Source organism: Chionomys nivalis, chromosome 2, assembly GCF_950005125.1.
Source record: "Chionomys nivalis chromosome 2, mChiNiv1.1, whole genome shotgun sequence".
Classification (NCBI taxonomy): Eukaryota; Metazoa; Chordata; class Mammalia; order Rodentia; family Cricetidae; genus Chionomys; species Chionomys nivalis.
Genome location: NC_080087.1, coordinates 74,620,280 through 74,641,153, shown reverse-complemented (window position 1 = coordinate 74,641,153; position 20,874 = coordinate 74,620,280). Strand labels below are relative to the sequence as shown.

General features: G+C 46.9%; 1 protein-coding gene across 1 annotated transcript; it reads left to right on the top strand.

Moving 5' to 3' along the window:
- The first annotated feature begins 10,258 nt into the window (after nucleotides 1–10,258).
- Nucleotides 10,259–19,277, top strand: C5ar1 (complement C5a receptor 1). The gene is made up of 2 exons (XM_057762306.1): nucleotides 10,259–10,443; nucleotides 17,412–19,277. The coding sequence occupies exons 1-2, from the start codon at nucleotides 10,441–10,443 to the stop codon at nucleotides 18,462–18,464; spliced, it is 1,056 nt and encodes a 351-aa protein (XP_057618289.1). The 5' UTR covers nucleotides 10,259–10,440; the 3' UTR covers nucleotides 18,465–19,277.
- Nucleotides 19,278–20,874: the final 1,597 nt, after the last annotated feature.

Below are 20,874 nucleotides of genomic sequence, written 5' to 3'. Positions count from 1 at the left end.
TCCAGGAGATCTGGCGCCCTCTTCTGGCTTCTGTGGGCACTGCACAACTTGTCATATACACACAAGGAGAGGCGTACATAAATATACATAACTGAAAAATAAATACTTAAAAATATTTTTTTTGAAGAGAGGGTTTCTCTTTGTAGCCCTGTCTGTCCTGGAACTCTCTGTAGACCAGGCTTGCCTCAAACTCACAGAGATTCACCTGTCTCTGCCTCCCAAGTACTGGGATTAAAGGTGTGCACCACCACTACCCAGCCATAAATCTGTTATTAAAAAGTTACCCACATGATGGAAGGAGAGAACTGACAATCTTCAGTGTCCTCTATGCATGGTGTGGCATGTGTGTAGTTATATGCACACAAACACACATGCTAAATAAATGTGGAAAAATATTTTCATACCTTCAAAGGTTGGCCATGCTGGGTCCTGCATGTAATAGAGGTACCTAGGAGGCTGATATAAAATGATCATTAGTTTGAACTACACACTGAGTTCCAGGACAACTTGGACTACATAGCAACGCATGTCTCAAAAAAATCCAATTATTAAAAATTGTTTTGTTTTGTTTAAGACAGGGTCTTACTATGTAACCCTGGAATTCAATATGTTGACCAGGCTGGCCTCAAACTCAGAGATCTGCCTGCCTTTGCCTTCTGAGTGATGGGTTTAAAGGTTTGTGCCTCCAAGCCTGACAAAAAAATTATAATGGTAAAGTTTATGTAGTATATATTTTATGATGACTTTAAGAATAAATCCCAGCACTCAGGAGGTGGAGGCAGGTGGATCTCTGTAAGGTCAATCTGGGCTACAGAGCAAGTCCAGAACAAGCAGGGCTACACAGAGAAACCCTGCCTTGAAAACCGACTCCATGGGAGGCCTTACCCTTTCTGTGTGGTGATGGAAGAGGAGTGGATGGGGGACAGGGTGGAAGGAAGGTGGGGGAGGGAACAGGAGGAGAGGAAGGAGGGGAAACTGGGTGGTATGTAAAATAAATAAAAAGTTTAATAAAAAGGACTTTGTGTAGAGAGACCCTGTCTCAAAACAAACAAACAAAAACACAAAAATCCATAAAGTATTCTGTGAGTTGAGGGAAATAGCTGAGTTTGTAGCATTTGGGCCTAGCAAGTGCAAGAGCCTGTGTTTGAGTCACAGAATAAAGCCACATAAAAAACAAGGTGTGGTGGCACATGCAGGGAGGCAGAGGCAGAGGCAGAGGGATGCCTGTGGTCTGTGCTAGCCAGTCTAGGTGAGTCAGTGAGCCCCTGACTAGGTGGAAGCCTACAAAACAACAACATGCGATCAGCTCCTGAGGAATGACAGCTCAGGTTGTGTCTGGCCTTTATAAACACCAGCCTGCTCTACAAGAGCGAGTTCCAGGACCGCCAGGGCTATACAGAGAAATCCTGTCTTGAAAAAAAATCACATTAAAATCATGCATCTATGTGGAAAATGCTCCTGCACACTTGCATGCATGTGCGTGCACACACACAGAATTTCTTGGCGAGATAAAGGTGGTGCCCCCTCTCTCTATAGTGGGATGACAGAGATTCGACCTCAGACCCTGGTTAAAATGATCAGAGTGTCTCCACGCCTGAGGATGCACATACCCCTGCTTGTGTGCCCTCACACACACGTCCTCCTCCACAGCAGGCGTGGAAACAAAGTCTGAGAAATCAGACATAAATGAGTTCGTGAGGATACCAGCTTTCCCATGTGTGCTCTGGGAGCCTGTATGAATATTAATAACCCAACCAGCTTGTTCTAGAAGGAATGTATCTTGGAATTATCCTCAGAGCGAAAGGTTCTAGAAGCCTCGAGGGGATTGCGAAACCAGTGCCATGCCCCAGGACCGTGTCCTTCCAAGAGGAGCCCGCTACTCCATCTGTCCGTCTCCCAGGGCCGTGCGTTGCTTTGGTGTTCTCACTGAAGGCCCCACTGTGTATTCACCATTTTCTGTTGCCTTAGCAATAGGATGCCCTCCTGAGGATGAGAAAACAGATGAATGCAGCGAATTAAACCCTGGTGGGCCAGCCAGCCAAAGTAGTCCACACCATTAATCCCAAGTGTCTCTGTACACGGGCCTGCAGAGGCCACATAGTGAGACCCTGCCTGAAAAAAAAAATCAGCTGGGTGTGGTAACCCCCTGGTCTACAGAGTGAGTTCCAGGACAGCCAAGGATCCTGTTACACAGAGAAACCTTGTCTCAAAAAACCAAATAAAATAAAAATAATTTGCAAGCCGGGCGGTGGTGGCGCACGCCTTTAATCCCAGCACTCGGGAGGCAGAGGCAGGCGGATCTCTGTGAGTTCGAGACCAGCCTGGTCTACAAGAGCTAGTTCCAGGACAGGCTCCAAAAACCACAGAGAAACCCTGTCTCGAAAAACCAAAAAAAAAAAAAAAAAAAAAAAAAAAAAAAAATTTGCATTTACTTTCCAATTCTAAGAAAAAGAAAAGAAAAAAGGAGGGAGTTCACAGAAAATAAATCTTTTTAAACGTTTTAAATTATCAAACACCCGGGCGGTGGTGGTACAATGCCTTTAATCCCAGCACTCAGGAGGCAGAGGCAGGCTGATCTATATGAGTTTGAGGCCAGCCTGGTCTACAAGAGCTAGTTCCAGGACAGGCTCCAAAGCCACAGAGAAACCCTGTCTCCAAAACAAAACAAAATTTGTTAACGGGCTGGAGAGATGGCTCAGCGGTTAAGAGCACTGACTCCTCTTCCAGAGGTCCTGAGTTCAATTCCCAACAACCACATGGTTACTCACCACCACCTTTAATGAGATCTGGCGCCCTCTTCTGGCCTGCACACATACATGCAGAGAGAACACTATATAATAAATAAATATTAAAAAAATAAATTATCAAACATCAAGTTTGTTGTTTAAAAAGACAAAAGTGATCTGGAGAGATGATTTACTGGTTAGGAGCTCTAGCTACCTTTCCAGAGCACTTGGGTTCAATTCCCAGCACCCCCACAACTGTCTGTGGTTCCAGTTCCAGGGGATCTGGTGCCCTCTTCTGGTCTTCACTGGCACTGCATGAATGTGGTCCGCACACCTACATGCAGGCAAAATGCTGATACACATAATAAATATAGTTTTAAAAACAAACAGTGAGTCAATATATGAAACTTAAAATTTCTTCATCTTAGCCAGGCGGTGGTGGCACACACCTTTAATCCCAGCACTTGGGAGGCAGAGGCAGGCGGATCTTTGTGAGTTCAAGGCCAGCCTGGTCTACAAGAGCTAGTTCCAGGACAGGCTCCAAAGCAACAGAGAAACCCTGTCTCGAAAAAAAAAAACAAAAACAAAAACAAAAAAATTTCTTTATCTCTTTTTGGTGGGGGGTTTGAGACAGGGTCTCGTGTAGCTCTGGCTGTCCTTGAACTCACTATGTAGCTTTGGCTTTTTTTACATTTTTTAAAAAATTTATTATGTATACACATGCCAGAAGAGGGCACTCATTACAGATGGTTGTGAGCCACCATGTAGCTGCCGGGAATTGAACTCAGGACCTCTGAAAGAGCAGTCAGTGCTCTTAACCTCTGAGCCATCTCTCCAGCCACACACCCCCATTTTTTTTTTTTTTTTGAGACAGTGTTTCTCTGCATAGCAGCCCTAGCTGTCCTGGACCTTGCTCTGTAGACCAGGCTGGCCTCCAACTCACAGAGATCCGCCTGCCTCTGTCTCCCGAGTGCTGGAATTGAAGGTGTACACTACCACCATCTGGCCGAACATATTGGTTTTTATCATTTGGTTCCTCCCAACCCCAGACCTCTTTATCTTCTTGGGTGTGTGTTAAACAGCTCTAGTGAGGGTGAGAGACTAGGGGCTTGTGGTGTGGAGCAGTTGCTTAGCATACAGGAAGCCCAGGGCTCCATGTCTCTCTGGCACCACAGAAACCTGATATTGTAGCCGACTTCTGTAACTCAGGGAGAGGCAGAAGGATGGAAGTTCAAGGCTATCCTCAGCTATATGGGGATTTTGAGGCTGAAAGCACAAATTAGGGAATATAAATTCCTTCTTTCTGAAGACAAGCTCTCGGCCTCTGTTGCAGATTTTCGGCAGAATGCAAACCTAGCCTCAATGAGGTGCGGCTGTAGGCAAACAGTAGAGTGCTTGTCTAGCATGCCTAAGGTAGGAGCTGGGGTTTGCTTCTCAGTGCCACAACACACACACACACACACACACACACACACAAAGCACAAAGGGTGCTGGAGACTTGGCTGGACAGGTTAAGAGCCCTGAAGATTGGGTTTAAATCCTATTTCCCATATGGAGGCTCACAACTGTCTGTAACTCCAGTTCTATGAGATTCGACAATGTCTTCTTATCTCCTTTGGTTGTAGGCATGCATGTATTATATAGAGATAGGTGCGGGCAAAGAACTCACACACACAATAAAAATATATATAAATATAAATATTATATATAAATATATATATTGGTTTTTCGAGACAGGGTTTCTCTATAGCTTTGGAGCCTGTCCTGGAACTAGCTCTTGTAGACCAGGCTGGCCTCGAACTCACAGAGATCCGCCTGCCTCTGCCTCCCGAGGGCAAGGATTGGAGGTGTGCACCCTCTTCCAATCCTAGCCCTTGAGAGGTAGAAGCAGGGGCAGAGGCAGGTGGATCTCTGTGAGTTCAAGGCCAGCCTGGTCTTCAGAGTGAGTCCCAGGACAACCAGACTGGTTACACAGAGAAATCCTTTATCTGAAAAACAAAAACAAAAAATTAAATATTTAAATGTATAGATATTTAAAGCAAAACCCCAAATCATTAACTTGGGTGAGCGCTGAAGCCGTGTGATGTAGTATGCAGCCACAAGAGGGCGCGAGCTGCACATTGAGAATCAGAGGAACGTTTTTAACCAGGTCGCCTAGCTGGAGTCTTAGCCTTCCCCAGCTGAAATCAGTGCGCTGCCCTGCAGGTGCTTTGAGTTTTTGCCTTTAGGTTTCTTCTTACTGTCTCTGAGACATGCTATCAAGCGAAAGCTGCGAAAGCTGGACGACCTAAGATGACCTAGGATCCATTTACCCTGCTCAGGTTAGGTGCGTCAGAGTCCAGGATTTTCTGGCGACAATAACAAGAACATGCCTTGGAATGGCCCCTCCACTTTGGAGAACAGTTTGGTCCATGGAATGGCTTGAATCGGTAACTCCCTGCCCACCAAAAAAGACCTCACCCCAAACTACCTATAAGGTGTGGATGTATTGTTATTTGAAAAGGGGGGCTTTGTTGGTAAAAGTCCGTAGAAGAGACAGGAGGGCACTTGGGAGGAGAAGGCTTTGTGGGGCTGGAGGCAGAAGTTGGAGTGGTGTAGCCAGTGGCCACCAGAAACTGGAAGAGGTCTAGAAAGACCCTTCTAGGAGGGTAGAAGGGGAGGAGGAGAGGAGAAGGGGAGGGGTGAGGAGAACTTGAGGGAATGGGATAGTTGAGATGGAGGAAGGACAGAGTTGAGAACAAGGAAAGAAATATCATGATTGAGGGAGCCATTACAGAGTTAGCAGAAACCTGGCTCTAGAGAAATCCCCAGGAATCTACAAGGATGACCCCACATAAGACCCTAAGCAATAAAGGAGAGGGTGCCTGAACTGGCCCTGCCCTGTAGTCAGACTGATGAATATCTCAAATTTCACCATGGAACCTTCATCCAGCAACTGATGGAAACAGAGGCAGAGACCCGCATCGAAGCACTCTACCGAGCTCCCAAAGTCCAGTTGAAGAGTGGGAGGTGTGAGAATATGAACAAAGAGGTCAAGACCATGAAGGGTTCACCCACTGAAACAGTCTACCTGAGCTAATGGGAGCTCACCAACTCCAGCTGGACTGGGAAGGAACAAGTCCCAGGATCAAACTAGTCCCTCTGAATGTGGGTGACACATTCAGTTGCATGGCTGGGGCAGACTGAGGGGCCACTGGTAGTGGCACCAGGATTTATCTCTACTGCTTTTACTGGCTTTTTTGGAACCTATTTTCTTTGAATGGATACCTTGCTCAGCCTAGATATAGTAGGGAGGAGGACCTTGGACCTTTCCCAAAGCAATGTGCCTTACCCTCTCTGAGAAGTGGGTGGGGGGTGAGAGGGGGTTGTGGAGGAAATAGGAGGAGGGTAGGGAGTGGGAACTTGGATTAGTATGTATAATGAAGAAAAGATAGTTTGTTTTCTTTTTAAAAAATAGGAAAAAAGAAAGAAGACCCTTCTAGAATATTCTGCAGAGCTGTTCTGGGTCACTATGACTTTCAAACATGGATTCTGGAAGAATGATACTGTAACTTTTTTCTTTTTTCTAAATATTTATTTATGAACATGGGTGCTCTGGTTGCAAGTATGCCTGTGTGACAGAAGAGAGAATCAGACACAAGGTGTCGCCAGATCCCATGTGGTTGCCGGGAACTGAATTGGCTGGAAGAGCTACCAGTGCTCTTTTTGTTGTTGTTGTTGTTTTTTGAGACAGGGTTTCTCTGTGGTTTTGGAGCCTGTCCTGGAACTAGCTCTTGTAGACCAGGCTGGCTTCGAACTCACAGAGATCCACCTGCCTCTGCCTCCCGAGTGCTGGGATTAAAGGTGTGCGCCACCACCTCCTAGCCCAGTGCTACTAGCTGCTGAGCCATCTCTCCAGCCCTGAGACTATAACTTTTCAAGTCTCATAAACCATAAGCCTCTGATTGGTGGCTATAGCCAATACAGGAAGCTAATACAGTCCACTTTTATTTAATTGGTTACTTTTATTGGTTAATTTTTTTAAGGTTACATTTTGTTTTTGAGGCAGCATTTCTCTGTATAGAGCTGGCTCTTCTGGAACTTGCTCTATATATAGACCAGGCTGGCCTCAAACTCACTCCACCTGCCTCTGCTGGGATTAAAGGCATGTGCCACCATCACCCAGCGAGCCTCCTGTTTCTTTAGATATCACATATACAGTGTTTCTGCCTCTGCTGGAATTAAAGGCATGTGACACCATCAACCATCCTTTCTCTCTCTCTCTCTCTCTCTCTCTCTCTCTCTCTCTCTCTCTCTCTCCTTCTCTTTTTCTCTCTCTCTCCCTCTCTCTGTAAATCACATATACAGTGCATGTCAGAAGAGGGCACCAGATCTCATTATAGATGGTTGTGAGACACCATGGAGTTGCTAGGAATTGGAGTCAGGACCTGGAAGAGCAGGCAGCACTCTCAACCCCTGAGCCATCTCTCCAGCCTCCTGTTTTTAGGCAGAGCAGACACAAGAACCTCTTGCAAGCCCACCAGACCGGCGGCGGAAGGCCACCTGTGTCTCAGCACTGCCCCAGAAGCCACCATGGCCACAGCCTGGAACCTCACTCAGCGAAGAATGATGGCTGCTACCCTACGATGGGCTTTCAGTTTCCAGCAGCTGCGGACAAGCTGGTGGTTGGGTTCAGCTGCTTCTCTTGGAGAACTGGGGCCACAGCTACCTGCTCAGCTCACGCACTTCTGCAGGGGACGGGCTTTCCAGGGAGGGCACTGGGAGCCATAGATGAGAGAAAGCTCACCCTTCCCACACCATTGGGTCACAAGTCTCTTCAGCTTCTCTGGTTTTCATCATGTAAACTGAAAGTCCTCAGCCCTACCCAAGAAAAAGGGGTCAACGAGATGGTTCTGTGGGTGAAGTGCTTGCCCTTAAACCTGTTGCCCTGAGCTCAATTCCTGTGACCAACCAGGTAGAAGGAAAGGATTGCACTTTTCCCTCTGACCTACACACACACACACATACACACACACACACACACATACACACACACACACACGTACAAAACAAATCAATAAATTTACCGCATGTGTGTTTGTTTGTTTATTTATTTTATTTTATTTTTCGAGACAGGGTTTTTCGTAGTAGCCTGGGCTGTTCTGGGACTTGCTCTGTAGACCAAGCTGGCCTCTAACTCACAGAGATCCACCTGCCTCTGCCTCCCGAGTGCTAGGATTAAAGACGTGTACCATCACTTGACTGTCTTATTTTTTTTTTTTTTTTATTTTTTTGGATGCTGCCTCATGTTCGGATTTGCTTCAAACTGTCTGTATCAGGATGAACTTGAGCTATGGAGTCTCTTGTGCCCTCCTCCCAAGTGCTGAGATTATAAACGCAGCTTATAGACATAGCCCCACCTCGAACTGCTTCCCTTCGTCTCTGAGATCCACAGAGTGTGCGCCTCCTGTAGTCCATCTCCCTGACACCCACGGGAGTTCCAGGGCCCAGTGCTCTCTCATGGCCGATGTCTCAGGTCCACAGGGCGGGGTGTGGGAGGAGAAGAGAGATGATTTCAGATTTCAAGCAAATAGAAAACAAAACAACACAGCATTAGTTAAGGCAGTAAAATGTGCTGGGCAGTGGTGCTCAAGCTTTTAATCCCAGAACTTGGGAGGCAGAGGCAGGTGGATCTCTGTGAGTTCGAGGCCAGCCTGGTCTACAAGAGCTAGTTCCAGGACACCTAGGACTGTTACACAGAGAAAGCTTATCTCAAACAAACAAGCAACAACAACAACAAAACAAAAAACAAGAAAAAAAGAAAATGGACAGTAAGATGTTTCTTCTCTTTTGCTTTATTTTTAATTTAATTTAATTTTTTTTTTATTTCCAGACAGGCTCTCATTTTGTAGCCCTTTATAGACCTTGAACTCAGGATTGATCGGATTAATGGCGTGTACCACACCTGTGACATTAGTTTGGTTTGTGTGTGTCCTTGCCATGCAGTTCAGGTGCCCTGGAATCTTTGATCCTCCTGCTTCAGGCTAAATTCAGTCTAAATGGCAGGATTATAGGAGTGAGTGTAAAGCAGGGGTTCTCAACCTGTGGGTCACTGCTCCTTCGGGGGTCACGTAACAGACGCATATCAGATATTTACATTATGATTCATAACAGTAGAAAATTACAGTTATGAAGTAGCAATGAAAATATTTTATGGTTGGGGGGTCACCACACCATGGGGACTGTATTACAGGGTCTCAGGACTGGGAAGGTCGAGAACCCCTGCTCTACCGGGCCTCCTGAAGTCTAGTCTGGCCTGGAACTTACTACACAGTGAAGATGACCTTGACCTTCACACTCTCTCTCCTTGGCCTGCTGAGTGCTGAGGTAGAATGATCCACTGCATCAGATTTGATGTGGTGCTGGGAGTGGAACCCAGGGCCTCATGCATGCTAGGCAAGCATTTCACCAGCCGAGCTGTGATCCTGGCGTCCCGTGCTTTGGTTCTTAATATTTGAGATGAGGTCTTATTCTGCAGCCCAGGGTGATTTTCTGTTGCAGCCTCCTCCTGAGTGCTAGGGCTACGTTGTGTGTTAGACCCACCTCCCTCACAAGAACTGGGTCTTCACTACAGCCCTGTGTGCGCTTTAGTTATAAAGGCTAGCCGGGCGGTGGTGGCGCACGCCTTTAATCCCAGCACTCGGGAGGCAGAGACAGGTGGATCTCTGTGAGTTCGAGGCCAGCCTGGTCTACAAGAGCTAGTTCCAGGACAGGAACCAAAAAAGCTACAGAGAAACCCTGTCTCGAAAAAAAAAAAAAAAGGCTAACCTAGTTGGGAGCTGAGGACCTGAGTTTATTTGTTCATTTTTAAAAATAATTATTTATTTATTTATTTATTTATTTTGTTTGTTTCTTGAGACAGGGTTTCTCTGTAGCTTTGGAGCCTGTCCTGTAGATCAGGCTGGCCTCGAACTCACAGAGATCTGCCAGCCTCTGCCTCCCGAGTTCTGGGATTAAAGGCGTGTGCCACCCTCACCCAGCTATTTTGTTTATTTTTATTTTATGTGCATTGGTGTTTTTCCTGCATGTGTGTCCGACCTTGGAATTACAGACAGTTGTGAAGAGCAGTCTGTGCTCTTAAACACTAAATGATCTCTCCAGCCCCAAGGATCTGAGTTCAATTCCCAGCACACACGGTGGCTCACAACCATCTATAGTGGGATCTGATGTCCTCTTCTGGCATAAAGGTGTATATGCAGATAGAGCATTCATAAATAAAAATTTTTTTTTTCAAAGAGGCTGGAGCTGTGGTTCCCATCCCTATTTTCTGGAAACCCCAGGAACCCCAAGATTTCCTTTAGTTGAAGTAAAGCTCTCCTCAGATGGGGGAACCAAGGCCAGTAAAGGCAGCTGCGTCCACAAAGGAGAAGAGGCCCTGGAAATTGCCTTTCCCCCTTCCGGGGCCAGAGACTTCCTCCTTTTTCCATGCCAGACTTTTCTCCTCTGCTTGGGTGGCCCTGGGTGGTGCTGAGAGTTTTCTGGGTGAGCACCGGTGGAGGGAGCCCCAACTAGAATGGCCAGTGTGTGACCAATGAGCACCTCAGAGGGACAAGACAGTCATTTCCTCTCAGCTGCCGGCATCTCTTCTTGAGGCTTTAAAAGGCACAGCCCAGGCGACAGGAGGGACCTTCAGGCAGCCATCGTGGTCACCACAGAACGCGGGAGGAGCCGGGACATGGTGAGTGGGTTCCTCCCCCCTCACTCTCCCTGTCTAACTCTGTCTGCCTTTGCTTGTCAAGCTCTCTTCATCTACCCTCTCCCAACTGCATCCCAAGCTCTTATGCTGAGGATGGGATACTGCCAGGGACTAAGGACTTAAGAGCATCACCGCAGCCTCACTGGGCTGTAGACCCGAGAAGGTTCTTCAGGACAGAAAACCCTGGCATCGGCTCTCCTAAATGAAGGGTTCTAGGAGTTGGGCGTGGTAGCTTGCACCTGTAATCTGAGCCCTCAAGAGGCTGAGGCAGGGCGCTGCAGTTCGAGCCCAGCCTGGGCTACATAGCGAGTTCAGGCTCCAGTAGCTACACTGTGAGATACTGTGTTAAAAGACAAACAGGTAGGAGATAACAGTTTAGGGGTACGAGCGCTTGGTGGAGTGCTGCCAGGCCTGGGTCTCCTTACCGGCACCCTGTAAAGCTGGGTGTGGTGGCACCCTTTGCTCTCGGGAGGTGGATGCATAGGAGTTGGAAGTTCAGTCTTACATAGTAATTTTGAGGTTAGTCTGGGCTACATGAGACTCCCGTCTCAGAAAAGCAACAACAAAAATACAGTTTTACAAACCACCCATTGTGGTGGTGCACACCTGCTATCCCAGCACTCAGGAGACAGGGGCAGGTGAAGCTCTCTGAGTTCGAGGCCAGCCTGGTCTACAGAGTGAGTTCCAGGACACCCAGGGCTACAGAATGAGAGAAACAAAAAGCCAAGTCTTAACAGAAGTTTGTTGTTTTTTTTTTTTTGTTTGTTTGTTTTTCGAGACAGGGTTTCTCTGTGGTTTTGGAGCCTGTCCTGGAACTAGCTCTTGTAGACCAGGCTGGTCTCGAACTCACAGAGATCCACCTGCCTCTGCCTCCCGAGTGCTGGGATTAAAGGCACGCACCACCACTGCCCGGCTTAACAGAAGTTTGGAAGAAAGGTCACGACTGGAGATGTTAGAAGGGACTGACATCTAGAGTCCATGGCCCTCTAAGCGGGTCCCTTTTGTATGCCTGGGTCCTGAGGTTGGGGTATGGTGCTAGAAGAGTTGCGATTTGGCACCTCTGTAACAGAGGATATGACCTTGCTTCATCCACACAAAAGAGGAAGTGCAAAACTCGATGACCAGGGAAGTTGCGAGCTTTCTTCATCCCTGAGTCCCCAGGTCATCCTCTGGTTCTGCCTGAGCAACTGGGGTTTCCAGAACAGGAAGGGCTATGACTTACTGGTTTTTTCCTTTCTACACGATGTTCCAGAGCACAAAATTGCTCTATTGATTCTTGACCAGTAAAGTCCCTGATTTAAGCTAGGGTGTTGCTCTGGATTCTTAGGCCAGTGTTCTAAGGCTAAGCCACACCCAAGGTCCTCACTGGGGGATTCTAGGCAGGGGCTCTTCCACTGAGCCACACCCCAGCCCCTCATTGAGGGATTCTAGGCAGGAGCTCTACCTCTGAGCCACACCCCCAGTCCTTCACTGGGGATTCTAGGCAGGGGCTCTACCCTGGAGTTGGATTTCAGTCCTTAATCTGTTAAGACAAGATGTCACTAGCTCAAGACAGTCTCAATCACATCATTTTCCTTCCTCAGCCTTCCCAGTGCTGGGATTATAGGCATGTACCACCACGCTCCCTCCTATACATAATTTTTCTTGCTTCTTTTGAATGAATAATTTTTAATTAGGCATTTATTGAGGGTTTACTGCATGCCAGTCATTTTTCTAGCACTGCTGATTTATTACATAAGTAAACAATCACTATGGGGAGAGATACATAATATCCATGTATTTTGAGAGCACCACAATCTTTTTTATCAGGCATGTGCTATCACATTGGAAATGTCATTCCCTCTCAACAGAGATTTAGGCTCTTTTTTGTGTTTTTGTTTCTCTTTCTGTTTTTGTTTTTGTTTTTTTTTTTTATCTTTTTCAGAAAGAGTCTCACTACATAACCTTGGCTGTCCTGGAACTCTCTATGTAGATGAGGCTAGACTCAAATTCCCAGATGCTTGGGTTAAAGGTGTGCACCACCACACCAGTGCCCCATTCTTTAGGTAATACAGCCTTTCAAAGGAAGGCTTTTGGGATTCCTCCCCTATCTCTGCTTTTGCTAATAGAGATGATTTGGGAGGTTTCCTAGCTTATCTAGAGCCTCATGTTTCTTCATCTGTGGAGTAAGAATGGCCACAGTAGTGGATGCTGGTCAGTGGCACATAGCCTGTGATCCTAGCACTTGGGAGATAGAGGCAGGCGAATGAGGAAATCAAGAACAGCCTGGGCTATACGAGGCCTTGTCTCAAAAAGAAAAAGAAAAGAAAAAAGGAAAAAAACTGTTTAAACTTAGGACCGAGAATCATAAATGCTGTGCCCCCATGTTGATGAGTCGCCCATTGTTTCCAGTAACTAAGCTCATATACCCAAACAGTTCCCAGTGCTCACACTCAGGCCCCCTAGATGCTCAGTGCCGACCCACGCAGCAGCCATCAGCCAACGCTTCCTCTCTAAGTTCAATTAAAATCACATTGAAGAGATCAGTTCCTCTGCTATTCCTGCGCCTTCTCCAAAGCTCAGTGCCCACACGTAGTGGTGGCTGACATCTTGAATCTCACAGACAAGAGCATCTCCATCTCGTGGAAACACTTCTCAGAGAGGGAGCCCATCTTCTTCTGGATGTTTTCTGGACTACTCTTAAATGTTCCCTTCCCATCCTGCCGCCAGCTCGCATCACAGTTTGTTGCTCTCTTTCTGCATGGAGAGGGGATGTTTCCTGAGGCAAGAGCAGGTATAACTGGCTGATTAAAACCTGCTTGAAAAAGAACTAGTCTTGTTAGCTTCCCAAGAATTGCAGATTGGTTAGCACACATCTCTTCTTAGGCTGCCAGTAAACCCCCAAATAACTCCAATTCAGGGAGACTTGAGTCCCTTAAGCAAAATAGAGTATTTGCATAGGACTTACACAATCCTCTACCCCCATCTTCTCCAGACCCTTACTAATACCTTTGTGACCTAGATTTGTGAAAATCGTCCCTTAAGAAACAGAACAAGAAAAAAGTCTGCACACGCATATTACAAACGCCTCTCTTTCCTCACAGGATGTTTTTTGTTTATGCACACACACACACACACATACATATATAAGTATGAATGTATATATATAATGTATGTATGCATGCATGTGTGTGTATATCTATTACACACACACGCACACACACACACATATATTGGTGGGTGACACTAGAGCTTGAACCTGGGTCTTGTACATGCTAGACAAATATACTACCACTAAGCTACATCCCTAACTCTGTGCTATTATTACTCATTATTGTTAGTTTGAAACAGACTCTCCTATAGCCCAGGCTGAACCTAGAACTCACTATGCAGGCAAGGATGGCTTTGCCTTCCTGTCCTCTGCCCCACCTTCCTCCTCTGGAATATCCATGTGTAGACTTTGTCTTGTCGTATTCCTTAAGCAACTATTTTTATATCATTTATTTTTTCATTTTTATAAGATTTGTTTTTATTTACGTGTACACTGGTATGTGTTTGCGGCACATGCGAGGGTGCTCTCAGAGGGCAGGAGATGGTGTTTGACCCCTGGAGCAGGAGTTACAGCAGTTGTGAGAGTTCCTGTGAGACCCCGGCAGGTGCTGGGAAGTGAAATCAGGGCCTCTGCAAAAACATCCAATGCTCCTCATTGCTGAACCATCTTTCCCTACCCTTCTTTTTCTTTTTTCTCCCAATTAGTTTTCTCTGTTTTTTTTTCAAATATTGTTGACCTTATGATTAGCTGTGTCCACAGACATGGGACGCTGTATGGAGAGGACACGGGAGCTTGTATAGCACTGTTCTGGAGGAGGCAGAGTGTTCCACCTCCCTGAATCACTTAAGTCACAGGAACAGCTCTCTTATCCCTGAGTGCCAGTTCCTTCCTCAGGGGTAACTATTAAAGTGTGTGAAGCTAGTCTGTGCGTACAGACGCGAGTGAGTGCGCGCGCGTGTGCACACACACACACAGAGTTCATTGTTCTTTTTATAGGTAATATACTTTGTGCATTGCCCACTCTTATTTCTTATTTTTAAAATTTTTCCTTAGATATCAGAGATCTTTCTGTATCAGCTTATTAACAACTTCCTCATTCTTTTTAACAGTGACGTAGTACTTTGTTGCCTAGATGCCATCACTGGCTTGCACAACCCTTTGGTTAAGTACTTTGGATAGTTCCAAACTAACTAACTTCTCTCTCTCTCTCTCTCTCTCTCTCTCTCTCTCTCTCTCTCTCTCTCTCTCTCTCTCTCTGTGTGTCTCTCTCCCATTCTCCCTCCCTCCCTCCCTCCCTCCCTCTCCCTTTCTTTCTTTCTTTCTTTCTTTCTTTCTTTCTTTCTTTCTTTCTTTCTTTCTTTCTTTCTTTCTTTCTTTCCTCTTTTTGTTTGTTTTATGTTTTGAGACAGTATTTGGGTAGCCCAGGCTGGCCTCAAACTCAAGATCCTCTTGCCTGAGCTTCTCAGGTGCTGGGAACATAGGTGTCTGCCACACTCAGCCAGTCTCCCCCTTTGTGGGGACCCTGTCAAGGCCAAAGCTGTCCAGAGATGTTTGTATCTGGAAGCTCCAGGAAACCACAGAGCTTAGATCAGCATCTTTTTCTCTGAGGACAGGGTGAGATCATGCCAGGAAGGGAGGTGGCCAGCCATCAAGTGTGAGAGATGGGGTTTAGAGAGATCCGCATCAGAGGTCTGAGTCGTTGCAGCAAGGATGGCGAGATAATGAGGGACGCCAGGGGATGGCTCCAAAGCCAGTATCCAGAGGACTCATCCTCATCCTCAGCTGGTACAAGCGCTAGTGACTGCTCCTCTCTTATACTAACTAAAATGTTGGACCATCTCTCCCTCCCTCTCTCCCTCACTTCCTTCCTAAGACAGAATCTCACTGGCTCTGGCAGTACGGGAACTCACCATGTAAAACATGCTGGCCTTAAACTCACAGAAATCCATCTGGCTCTGTCTCCTGAGTGCTGAGATTAAAAATAAGTGTCATGCCAGGTAGTGGTGGTGGTGCACTCCCTTAATCCCAGCACTCAGGAGGTAGAGGCAGGTGGATCACTGTGAGTTTGAGGCCAGCCTGGTCTACAGAGTGAGCTCCAGGACAGCCAGACTCAAAGAACAGACCAAAAGCATGTGTCGTCATATCTGGCATCCGTCTATCATTTTAATCAAAGAGAAAATTTCATAAAACTTTTTCTTGAGGCAGTCTCATGTAGCCCAGGCTGGCATTGCCTTACCCACAGTCCCAGGCTCACTCCTCCCCGGTGATATTGGGTTTCATGTAATACGGGCTAGCATTGAATGCTTCCCCATCTTGTGTCCAGGTCCTGAATGCCATGAGCCACCAAGCCTGATTTGAGAGAAGATCTTTTAAAGCTGTGGTCCTCAGCCTTCCTAATGCTGCAATGCTTTTCATTCAGTTCCTCATGTTGTGGTGACTCCAACCATAAAATTATTTTCATTGTTACTCCATAACTGTAATTTTGCTACTGTTATAAATCATAATGTAAATATCTGTGTTTTCCAATGACCTTAGGAGACCCCTGTGAAAGGGTCGTTCAACCCCGGAAGCGATCCGCATGTTGAGAACTCGCTGTTTTAAAGGAAAACCACAAACCCACAAGACATCCATCATTGTTCTCAAAGGCCACATTGTCCAACATACTTACACATCATGGTCACACTGTCACTCTGTGTTAACACTGACACCCTGTAGGAATCCACCCGCTGGGCATGCCAACCACAGAGTGAAGCTTCACTTCCAATAATGAGGTGTTTTGAAATAGATAACATTGTCCTTTCTTTATTTCAACTTTGGATATTGGTCCAAATTCAGGGCACACATCTGTAATCCCAGCACATGGGAGGTGGAGGCAGGAGGATCTGTAGTTTAAGGTTATCTTCAGCTACATAGTGAGTTTAAGTTTTGAAACCAGCCTGGGGTATAGCAGACTCTGTCAAAAAACCAAACAATAAAGGAACAACAACAACAACAGCAACAAAATCATTTGTTTGTGTGTGTTCGTATGAGAGAGATAATGTCTGGCCACATAGTTCATGCTGAGCTTGAATGCATGACAATCCTCACACACATTTTGATTCTTTAAAATATTTCACTGGTTCTGGAGAGATGGCTCAACAGTCAAGAGTAGTTGCCAGAGGACTGGAGTTCAGTCCCCAGCTCCTATTTAGAGTAGCTCACAACTACCTGTATTTCCAGGGGGTCCAATGCCCTCCTCTGACCTCCCAGGGCACCTGCAATAACATGCGTGCACATGGGCGCACGCGCATATGCGCGCACATACACACACACACACTCAAACATATAATTAAAAAAATGACATCAATGGTGAGATGGCTTAGCAGGTAAGCCTGGAGAGCTGACTTCTATCCCGGAACCCGCATAAAGGTTGAGGGAGGGAGCAGGCCCCACAAAGCTGTTGTCTGGCTTCCATGTGTATGCTACCACATGCACATGGACACACACATAGACAATAATAAATTAAAAACATCTCATTGGTCAGGTACAGTGACGTACGCCTTTAATCCCATCTCTTGGGAGGCAGAGGCAGGTGGATCTCTGTGAGTGTGAGGCAAGCCTGGTCTACATAGTGAGGCCCTGTCTCAACTCTGTCTCCACTCCCTCATTATCATATTGAAGTTGGGGTTTGGTATGCCTTTCCTGTACACTCATCACTTGGGCACCTGGCATGATTTCAGCCTAAGCTACAGAGTGCGTTTAAAACCAGCTTGGATAATTGACAGAGACCCTGTGTCAAAATAAAAACTACAAATGGCTGGTTAGATAGACTTTCAGTGTCCTCATGGGAGGGCTGAGACTCAGAAAGACGGGGCAGTGCCCCAGTTCCCGGGGCGTGTGTGCTAACTCACGCACTGTCTACGTCTTTGATTCTTCTTAGGACCCGATGAACAAGAACATCACTGAGGACAACTATGAGTACCCTTGGACCCTGGACCCCAATGAGCCTGTGGACGGCCCTGTGAAGCAGCAGTTGTATTCTGGGGATATTGTAGGCCTGATCATCTACTCGGCTGTGTTCCTGGTGGGAGTTCCTGGGAATACCCTGGTAGTGTGGGTGACGGCCTTCGAAGCCAAACGTACCATCAATGCCATCTGGTTTCTGAATCTGGCGGTGGCCGACCTCCTGTCATGCTTGGCTCTGCCTGTCCTGTTCATTGCCGTTATAAAGTACGGGGACTGGCCCTTCAGCCCCCAGGCCTGCTCAATCCTACCCTCACTCATTCTGCTCAACATGTACGCCAGTATCCTGCTGTTGGCCACCATTAGTGCTGACCGTTTCCTGTTGGTCTTCAACCCCATCTGGTGTCAGAAGGTCCGAGGGCCTGGCCTGGCGTGGATGGCCTGCGGAGTGGCCTGGGTCTTAGCTCTGCTCCTCACCATCCCATCCTTCATATTCCGTCAGGTGTACCAAGACCCCTACTCAACCAAGTTGTTATGTGGTGTCAACTACGGTAAGGGTGGCTTCCACAAGGAGAGGGCTGTGGCCCTGCTGCGGCTGATCGTGGGTTTCGTGTTGCCTCTGCTCACACTCAGTATGTGCTACACGTTCCTTCTTCTACGGACCTGGAGTCGCAGGGCCACGCGCTCCACCAAGACGCTCAAGGTTGTGGTGGCCGTGGTTGCCTGTTTCTTTGTCTTCTGGCTGCCCTACCAAGTAACAGGGATCATGATAGCTTGGCTGCACCCATCCTCGCCCACCTTCAGGAATGTGGAGAAGCTGAACGCCCTGTGCGTATCCTTGGCCTACATCAACTGCTGCGTCAACCCTATCATCTATGTTGTGGCTGGCCGGGGCTTCCAGGGGCGGCTTCGCAGGTCACTTCCCAGTATCATCCGCAATGCGCTCTCGGAGGACTCTGTAGCCAGGGACAGCAAGTCTTTCACTCGGTCCACGATGGATACCTCAACCCAGAAGAGTCAGGCAGTGTAGAGTAGATGCCGCCACTACCCCTGCTGTTCCTTCTCCAGCCCTTCTCTCTCTTGTTTCCTCCTCCTTTTTATCTTCTGCTTCCTTCTCTTTTTCCTTTTCCTCCTCCCCCTTACTCTCCCCCTTTTCCATTTTATGAGACTCTCTCTAAGTTGCCCTGGCTAGCCTTAAACTCAGGATCTTCCTGGATGCTGGGATTATAAGCATAAATTCCTTTAAAGAAAAATATCATACTGATTAAGGTATTACTTGGCTTTCATTTTTTTTCCCCTCCAACATAGGGTTTCTCTGTAGTTTAGGAGCCTATCCTGGAACTCACTCTGTAGATCAGGCTGGCCTCAAACTCACAGAGATCCGCCTTTCTCTGCCTCCCAAGTGCTGGGATTAAGGGTGTGTACCTCCAATACCTGGTCATGTTATTTATTATTATTCTTTTTTTTATGATCCTGGGGATTAAAGTCGGGGCTCACAAATGCCACTCAAGTAAATTACCACTGAGCTATATAGCCCTAGACTCCAAGGAACCAGTAACCACCACCTACCCTCCCTTCCTTCCTTCCTTCCTTCCTTCCTTCCTTCCTTCCTTCTTTCTTTCTTTCTTTCTTTCTTTCTTTCTTTCTTTCTTTCTTTCTTCTTTTCTTTGATACAAGGTCTCATGTCGCCAGGTGTTGTGATTCTAGGCCTGTGTTACTGTGTCCAAGCCATCCCTTATCTCTACAGTGTTGTCTCTTCACCAATGGTGTTAGGTGGAAGCCAAGCTTTGTAAAGACAGCTGTGTGTGTCTTGCATGATAAAGACTTTGAAAAAGGTATTAAAAATGTGTTATTTAATCGTTTGAAGCATTTATTTATTTATTTATTTAATAGGGGGTGGTCCTGGGCACATGCCACGTCTTATAATTTATTTAAATTGGTGGGAAGAAGGAATGCCATACAACAGGGTTCACATGGGAGGTTTATTGGAAGAGGAGAGAGAAGGGGCAGAAAAGGAACTTGCTCTCACTGGCTGCAGTTGAGGATGTATCCTGTCAGGACCCCAAGGGCAGGCCAGTTCAATGCCTGAATATTAACACCGTGTCGTATGTGTGGAGGTCAGAGGACAAGGTGTTTGAATTGGTTCTCTCATTTCAACCATGATTGTCCCGGGAATTGAACCCAGGTCATTAGATTTGTGAGCAAGTGCTTTTTGCTGCAGAGTTACATGGTCAGCCGTAAATGTACTCTTTTATAACGTGTAATCTCTGTTTAGATTACAAGTGCGCTTGAGTGTGTGTGTGTGTTGGTTAGAACGAGGCAATTGGGTGAATGGTTTTGAATTATCTGGTCAGCACACTAAAAAAGAGAAAAAGAGAGAGTCAATAAGAGAAAACCTGGGTGTGGGGGTGCAAGTCTCATGAGCCAGAACTGGCTGTGAGAAACCAGCCTGGATGACCCAGGGAGACTTGTCTCACCAAGTCCACACAAGCAATAAATAATGAAAAATTCTGGAGTTTGGCTCTGCTAGGTCATCCTTCTTCCTGGTGGAAATGACCGCTGGTTTCTACCCATGTGCTGGTGACACTTTCTATATGGTGACAGAGATGTCACCAGGACTTTTTTTTTTTTTTTTGAGGCAGGGTTTTCTGTGTAGCTGGCCTGGAACTCAGGGATCCACCTGTCTCTGTCTCCCGAGTGCTGGGATTAAAGGCATGAGCCACCACATCCGACTTTATTCTATTTTTTGGATGGCCACTGTGGGTTGAAACTTGTTTTTGAGACAGGCTCTCATTCAGGCTGGTCTCAGGCTGGCTATATAGCTGAGTCTGGTCTTTTTCTTTTTTTTTTTTTTTTTGCTTTTTTAGAGACAGGGTTTCTCTGTGGTTTTGGAGCCTGTCCTGGAACTAGCTCTTGTAGCCCAGGCTGGTCTCGAACTCACAGAGATTCACCTGCCTTTGCCTCTGAGTCTGGTCTTGAACTTGTGATCCTCCTGCCTCCACCTGCCACAGGGCGGGATTAAAGGTGTGTCCCCAACCCCACAAGACTTGTCTCACTCTTGTGATTTTCTCACTCCTGACCTCTCCACCTGCTCACCCCTGTCCCAGTTGTCTTTCTACAAACCTCTTCCTCTCCAGCTTCTCCATTCCAGGAAAAGACACACTGGCCACCTGCTCACCCACGCCCTTTTGGCCTACCCAGTGGAGACCCAAACTTTCCTCCTACCACACACCCGGTTGCTCCAGGTCCTCTGTCTTCTCCCTCTTGGGTCCACGGCTCACCTCTCCCCTGGTCTCCTCTTTTCAGGGAGTCCCCTGTGACCACTCCCACTCTGCTTCCCACCCCCAGTCTTCATTCCTGGACACTTTTGAGCTTCCTGGTTTAGAGCATAAGTAGTAGTGGCTCAGCTCCTTCCCAGTTCCATCCAGAAGATGCTGTTT